This window comes from Astatotilapia calliptera, chromosome 14, assembly GCF_900246225.1.
Source record: "Astatotilapia calliptera chromosome 14, fAstCal1.2, whole genome shotgun sequence".
NCBI lineage: Eukaryota > Metazoa > Chordata > Actinopteri > Cichliformes > Cichlidae > Astatotilapia > Astatotilapia calliptera.
Window position 1 is genome coordinate 22,146,314 of NC_039315.1, and position 7,699 is coordinate 22,154,012.

A 7,699-nucleotide genomic window follows, 5' to 3' on the forward strand; every position below is an offset into this window, starting at 1 on the left:
GCAACCGTGACTTCCTCTGACTGAAGTTCAATATGGTAATGCAGTGCCAGGGCTGACAACCCAGTTGGTTTTGCAGATTCTGTATGTCAGGGTTTCTGGGTCATTGACCCAGTATTTTCAGTTCATGTTCACTGTTTATCCTCTGTACGTTCCACTTCCTGTTTTGTGTTACGTTACTCTGTGTGCATTATGTTCTAGTTCTTATTCCATGCATCATTAGTTCAATTGTGTTCAGCTACTCACTCACCTGTCACCTATCAGTCATTGTTCAGACAGTGTATTTAAGTCCTCAGTTCTCTCCTGGTCAGCGTCGCGTCCTTAATGTTGTCACTGCTGTCTATGCCCCATGTTTGCCTCCCAAGTTCAGATCAGTCAGCCGTTCATTCAGTCAGTCAGCCAGCCATCTCCTGTTTTCGTCATTCGTCCCTCACAATAAACACCCTGCATCTTCACCGTGAGTCCTGCGTTTGAGTCCTTTTCTCCACATCCACTCAGCAACCCCTGACACTGTATAGCAGCTTTAATATAGGGAGGACACAACTTCCAGATTGTATGAGTAAAATTAGTTGTTGTTTTTTCTTTGCCAGTTTCTGTTTTGCCTGTTAGTATTTCCTGTCTCTTTCCTCTCTCCATCTTTGGACTGACAATCATACACAAATAGATTGTATTCAATTAGATTAAAAAAATACTATTAAGAACACTAATAAAAAAGTTCTCTTTCAGTGTACTTTCAACCAAAAGGCAAATAACCAAACCACATGTACATCTAATAAAAGATATAAATATTGAAACACTGATCCAACATTATTCGTTATTGACGGATCATTTGATTTTACACTTTTACCTGAATGTGGCTCTTGTTTTTGAAAAAACTTCCTCATATCCATTATGAGATGTGTGTGTGTCTCTCTGTACACACACACACAACAGAAGTTATAAGGTTAATGGGCATCCAGTCAGTTAGCTAGTTAGTACCTTGGGTTCAATATCGGCACATGCACATATGACAAAATAACCAGCTTCTCTCATTACATTTCAAACAGGACAGTGGTAACAACAGTAGACTACGGACAATGTTAAGTTTTAGATTTTAAATAGACTGTATAAATTTCAATGGGAGCAACAGGACGGTCAAATATCGCTGATTTTACTACAGAGCAGGACGGATTGTAGGGTAGCAAACATAGTCGAGAAACACGTTTTCAACACAGCCGGTTACCTGGGTGTAATGTGTTTCAGTTAAAAAGAAACATGGTCTGACTCTTACCTAACTATATAAAGAGTAACTGAAGGTTAAATGCAGCTAATATGTCCTGTTTTAAGCCAGGCACTTACACATCCTCTCCGCTGCATGTCAGCCACCATTGTTCTGGCAGCAACGGCGCTAGAGCCAGAGCAGGGGAGAGGCGAACTGGAACAAACCATTTTGGGGGGAGGGGTATCTATACTTTTGTTGTTAAAATGTTAAGTCCCAAACAAGTACTGAATGCTTTTTATATTTTTAGTAGTGTGTCACACAAACAACAAATATTCTCAAAAAAAAGTAAGAGATCTTTGAGGGGTGCTTTGATTCATTCATTTGATTCCGAAATGGGCTAAAATCACCCCTGGTTAAAGGACTGAATAATGTTGTAAAAAGGCAAAAAAAAACCCAAACAAACTAAAAACCCTCTTTCAATCCGGAAAGAGGAAAAAACCTAAATTGCTTTACTATCAGAAACCAATCTAAATGATTTGGAACACTCAAAATTAAAGAGAAGTTGGGTTGGCTAAGTTCTTTACTCATCTTATAATACAAAAAGTAGAGGATGGCCATCCCCATCCATCGTAATCTGCCTTTAACTATAGAAAAAGTTGTAAAAGAAAATGAAGGATGCTACATTCTTTTCTCTGGATATCTATTTGGAGAATCTATTTCTATAGGATGCATTTATGGTCCAAATTCAGAAGATATCTCTTCCCCCCCCCCAAAAAAATCTCTTAACCCTTGTTTCAGCCATAGCCTCTCCATATATGGTATTGGGAAGTGACTTTAATTGTGTATCTGATCCAAGGGTTGATGAATGTAAAACAGAGGGTGACTTATCACTAGGGATGGGTATCGTTTAGGTTTTATCCGATACCAGTACCAAACCGGTACTTTTGAAACGGTGCCGGTGCTTAAACGGTGCTCAAACCGGTGCTTAAAGAATCAAGAACACAAACTTTGTCCAAAAACCTCTCATGTTCAGCTGTTTTTTGTAAAAAGATAACAATGTTAGCCTTTTCTGCAGCTATAGGGCATGGCATCACTCTTGGCTGGAAGCAGTGCTTAATCAATGGAAAAAAAACACCAACTTTGTCCAAAAACCTCTCATGTTTAGCTGTTTTCCACTTTTTCTTTGGTCATTTTAGCCTTTTTGGCCAGGGTGAAGGGAGTATCTGCCATCAAACAAGAAGGCAGCCGCATGTAACTACGACGGTGTTTGCTAGTTCACCTTACTTGCATTAATTTAATAACATGGTTAGCCTACTCAACGTAAATTACACACCAACAACATTAAGCTACTCACGCAGAGAAGAACGGCTGCTGCTGCATCATCCTCCGTCATCATTTCTGCTACACTGGCAGGGCTAGGGGCCAGGACTCTACTCTTCGGGTTTTTGGGGGATGTTGCTAACTCCGGGTCCGATAACAGGAAAACCACCCGCAGTAGATGTGCTCGGTGTGAGGTCTCGCAGCAAGCTATCAAATACGGCGCATTTCTCGGCTTTTAACAAAACGCTACATGCCACCATGTGTTTCATCAGATTCGAGGTGTTACCTCCTTTGCACAGTATCAGCTTAAAGCACTTGTTGCAGGCTGCTGAGTTTGCATCTTTTGCTGTGACGTACAGCCAGACTTTGACCGCTTTGCTTTGGGCATTTTTAATCTGTAGCTCTGCTCTAAAAGAACGTACGTACCTGGGCCCGCCTACTACGCTCGCAAAGGTAAAATGATTGGCTAGTATCCAAAGTGTATGACATCTCAGGGGAAAAAAGCACCGAAATAAAGCACCGAAATGTGCGCTGCTTTTCGGTCTGGTTACTACCGTTTATGTCAGAACCGGATACCGGTACCCATCCCTACTTATCACCAAAAAGCCTTAGACTGAAAGAGTTCTGCTGTGATCTAGAAATTTATGATGCCTGGAGAGTAGCTCACCCAACCGATAGGGATTTCACTGTTTGTTTGTTTTTTGCCCTCATCAGAGTTTCTCAAGAATAGATTTGCTACTGTCATCCAGGACGGTGCTGGATAGGATGGAAGAGTGCTCAATAAGTACTTGTCCATTATCCAATCATTCATTAGTAAGTATAACTATTCACCCAAATTATTTTGACCCTTATTCATGCTAATGGAGGAAGAATCCATACTTAATGAGCAGTGTTGGTCAAGTTACTTGAAAAATGTAATCAGTAACTAATTATTGATTACTTCCCCCGAAAAGTAATCCCGTTACTTTACTGATTACTTATTTTCAAAAGTAATTAATTACTTAGTTACTTAGTTACTATTTAAAAACACGATTTACAACCTGCATAGGTGATAAATCAAAAGATCTTTCAGCTCAATTCTGCTTTTTCTGCATAATGCATCATACAAAATGTAATCAAATGGAAAAAGTCTCTTTTTAAAACTTGTTTTATTAGTTTTAATCTTTTAAAAAATTTAATTATATGCAACATTCTCTGACTGGAAGAAATTTGTTTAACATTTAAACCTATTTTCTGCACATTCCAGCACATAAAATAAAATAGATTTTTGTGTATGTGTATATGCAAGTCCCAGCTTCATTCAGTGGCCGGTCTCCACTATTTTGTTTAGTTATTCTTTTATCATGCTGTGATTGTTTTAGGGTAGCATCGTGGTAGGGAGTCTGGTCATTTTAATCATCGTTTGTTAATAAAGTGTTTTAATGAACTATTTTGCTGTCTCAACCCTGCTACCCTAGGTGCCTTCCTGATTTTATAGTTATGTTTTTAGTAGTTCCTCTTAATAAATTTTGATTTGTAAACTTCCTTTGTCTCACCTCTGCCGTTAATAACGAGTCTGTGGGCTTTGGTAGCCAGTGCAATACGTACATTGGCTAGAGAAATCTTTCCTGGGGTGTAACGCCCTCCCCCAGGTGGCGTTGTCAATATCTTAGTTGCCATCCCCGGTTATTCCTCATCGCGACATCACATAAGGAAGCAGCATAAAGTCTCCTTACAATTATTTCCCATAAAACTATTTTCAGCTGCTCTAACCATCTACAGTTTTTCACAGGGTAATGACTTGGTTAGCGATCTAATTTGCATAACTATAGTGCATTTCAGAAGCTATGTCCTAATTCATAGGCCGCATTCTTCCGAGGACCCAGGCTTTTTGGCCTATGTGGGCTGGGTCCTTTGAAGACTGAGAAGGCCGGAAGTGCGAGGCTGTGAAATGGGACGGTCTAGCCTTCAGATTTGCATCACCAACTGTCTCGATGGAGTTTAGCAAACTCGTCTGGTCTTCGCTCGCTAATATATAACAGGACATTGGAGTAAATTCTCGACCATCTCACACTTCTATTTAATCAGTTTTCTGTTTGACGTTTATTCAGCTGTGTGAAAACTTGAACTTTAATCACAGCCAAACCGATTTACTCACGAACACATAAAACACTGAAAAAAGCCACTGCTTTGAAATTCATATGAGCTGTTCGCACTAAAGTAAAAAGCACCATCACTTCATGCGGATAGCCCCTTTGGCGCCAGCTGCAGTCTCAAGGCTGGAGCTGAACAACAACACCCTGATAACGACTGTGTTTAGTCTGTTCCTTCCCATTCCATGCAAGGCCACCTGGGTTGGCTGGAAGACTGTTTACTTAGCCTAGCAGGGCGAAGGACACTGTCTCAGCTGAACTCTGGACACGCACACACTCATCCCCCCCTCCCTTTCCAAACCCCTTTCTACACTTATTCCCTTCTGATGCTGCACCCTTTACCCACCCCTGTTGCTTGTCATGTGTTTCTTTGGTGTATTAAGAGTTTTTTCATGTGCTATGTGCAGAGGTGGGGTTTTTTTGTTTTTTTTTTCTGCTCTCAAACTGATCTCCCTGTTGGAGCTCAGTCTGGGGGGAGTTATTTTTCTTTCTCCTTATCTTTCCTCATGTGATGCATTTTCCATTGTTATACCTCTCTGACCTGTCTTCCCCATGTGATGGTTTGTGAAATGTATGTATGGTCGGAGGGTAAGATGGCGCCGCCATTGCATGCAATAGGTCGACAGCCTTATGAAATTTCCCCTTGTGGGACTAATAAAGGTATATCAATTCAATTTAACCACTCATGTGTCTAATTAGCCACATTTAACTTACCGCTGTTGAGAGGGATGCTCAGTGTTTACGTGACGCCATGGCTCAGTAAACTCCCCATTTTCACTCCATACTCTACAACAACTGATGGGTTTGTAGCATAAACCTATTCGCTGGAACGTTGAAGACAATATAATTACACCGCAAAGCAAGACGCAAGTAGGCAAACTTCTTCATGGTACTCGTGCACGGGAGAGAACCGGACAAACGCCGTTCCTTCGCTTGGCCCCAGTTGCTCTCGTCCGTTCTCCCGTACACTGTCCTTTTATTGAGGTTACATGAATATGCATAGGTTCATTAACATATGACGTCTACATACACAAAGAGTACCTTGCCTGTGTGTGTGTGTGTGTGTGTGTGTGTGTGTGTGTGTGTGTGTGTGTGTTACTGCTGATCAAAGGGTCATAAAAGCACACAAGCAAACATCCTTGGTCAGGAAGAGGGTAGACCCCCCCTCATCCTAGATAACACAGTAAGGAAGTCTAGCAGTTCATTTATACACAAAAAGCACTTAGACTAGAACAGATGTAACTACGTTAATCCTACCATAACAATTAAACAAGGTACGAACTTTCCCATGCTCCCAGTGTGGAATGCACACCAGGCCTCTGTAGCCTGTTAAAGATCACACAACTTATCACTACACAATTGATTATACACTTCTAAGCATCTATGGTTAAATATTTCTAAGCATAAATGAGTAAATGTTTCTAAGCATAAATGACAATCAACAATACAACTCTATCAACAACCAATGCAAACCATACTTGGTGAACAATATCAATTTAAATGGTATTTCACTCGTTAGAGGTTATTTTCTCCAGCTTACCAATAAAAAAAGTTTTAGGCCGTCTGCTGTGCTCGGATGTAGAAAGCAAGAGACTGAAAATATGGGAGCAGGCACTGAGGGAGAAGAACTGCCTAGAGCTTAAACAAGAGGAGTGGAATAAAACAATAGGCTCTCATCAGAGCTCATCAACACTTGGAAAAACGTAACTCTTGTTTAGCCAAAACACACAACACATATAAATCTGTGTCCCTTTCATGTTTAAATAAATATATTTTGTTTCACTGTCATTGAAGAAGGACAGTAAGAGCAGAAACAATGAACATGACATGTTTACTTTTTTCTTTTTTTAAAGATGATTTTAGGAACTGGTTAATGGTGTTCTTGTTTTCTTCCCCCTCAATGGTGAAAACAAAATTCCATACAAATCAAATCTCAGCCTCTTGCACCATCTTGTGGACAGTCAAACATGAGTAGCAAAGTAATATTTGTTAATATAAGCAGGCACAGGTGGCTGTTCAATTTACTGCATTCCTGCTGTCATATTTATGCCATTACACACCACAAACTGTCCAAACTAAAACACAAACATTCAACACTGGCTGGCATGTTTTATATAGAAGGAGCTCAGTTTTCTGGCATCATGCTGTTGTGTTTCAGGTCCAGGCCTGGCGTTCATACCAGGATACCCTCAGGCTGTAGCCATGATGCCCCTGCCTCAACTGTGGTCCATCTGTTTCTTTGTTATGCTCATTCTCTTGCGTCTTGATTCACAAGTAAGACACACACAACTTTGAAACTTTGCATTTATGCGTTGCTATTTACTAAGTGTTTTGTCCATTTTCTGCACAGTTTGTTGCCATGGAAGTAGTGATGACGTCCTTTGTCGATATGTTTCCCAAAGTGTTGCGCAGAGCCGGCCGAAGGGAGATTTTTCTCCTTCTCTACTGCCTGATATGTTTCTTCTCTCAGCTTGTCATGGTTACTGAGGTCTGTATGTAATGTATCACTGCCAAAAAATGTTTTAGAAATGTGTGTAGGGGTCTGAAAGAAAATATTTAAAAATTATATATCCTAAGTTTCTGATTTTAGATTTTAAAACTAAACACATATGAAATATCTGTGTCATTGTGTCTAGGGAGGAATGTTTGTGTTCCAGTTGTTGGACTACTATGCTTGTAATGGAGCCTGCATCCTCTTCCTATGTGTGTTTTGAACTCTGGCACTGGGTTGGATATTTGGTAGGTGTGCTCTTCCATATCGTTCCCTAGTGATGCCGTGGTGATGACATGATCAGGGAAATTTTCTCAGATTTATCTTTTGGACACTATAGACATTATAGTGCCGTTTAACACCAAGTGTGATCAATATATGTTGTTTATCTTGTTTGTTTTCCTATTAAGGAGTAGATCGGCTGTATGACATAATAAAGGACATGACAGGAAAACACAAGCCAACTACTTCTTTAAACTCTGCTTGCTCTACCTCACACCACTGGTCTCACTAGTGAGTTGAGCTGTAAGTGTTAGGATGTCAGCACTCAATTCGCCA

At 40.3% G+C, this 7,699-nt stretch overlaps 1 protein-coding gene across 1 annotated transcript; it reads left to right on the plus strand.

The window, feature by feature from the left end:
• Positions 1–5,243: 5,243 nt before the first annotated feature.
• Positions 5,244–7,364, plus strand: LOC113035722 (sodium- and chloride-dependent betaine transporter-like). The gene is made up of 4 exons (XM_026191367.1): positions 5,244–5,310; positions 6,809–6,924; positions 7,001–7,138; positions 7,287–7,364. Exons 1-4 carry the CDS (start codon positions 5,244–5,246, stop codon positions 7,362–7,364), a joined length of 399 nt encoding a protein of 132 aa, XP_026047152.1.
• The last annotated feature ends 335 nt before the right edge of the window (positions 7,365–7,699 follow it).

Bases quoted from the DNA above. Each gene is read 5' to 3' on its own strand.
- LOC113035722 (XM_026191367.1), top strand. From the start codon at position 5,244: ATGGCGCCGCCATTGCATGCAATAGGTCGACAGCCTTATGAAATTTCC. The intron at 5,311-6,808 runs GTATATCAATTC...GTTGTGTTTCAG, and splicing joins CCCTTGTGGGACTAATAAAG to GTCCAGGCCTGGCGTTCATA. The intron at 6,925-7,000 runs GTAAGACACACA...TTTTCTGCACAG, and splicing joins TCTTGCGTCTTGATTCACAA to TTTGTTGCCATGGAAGTAGT.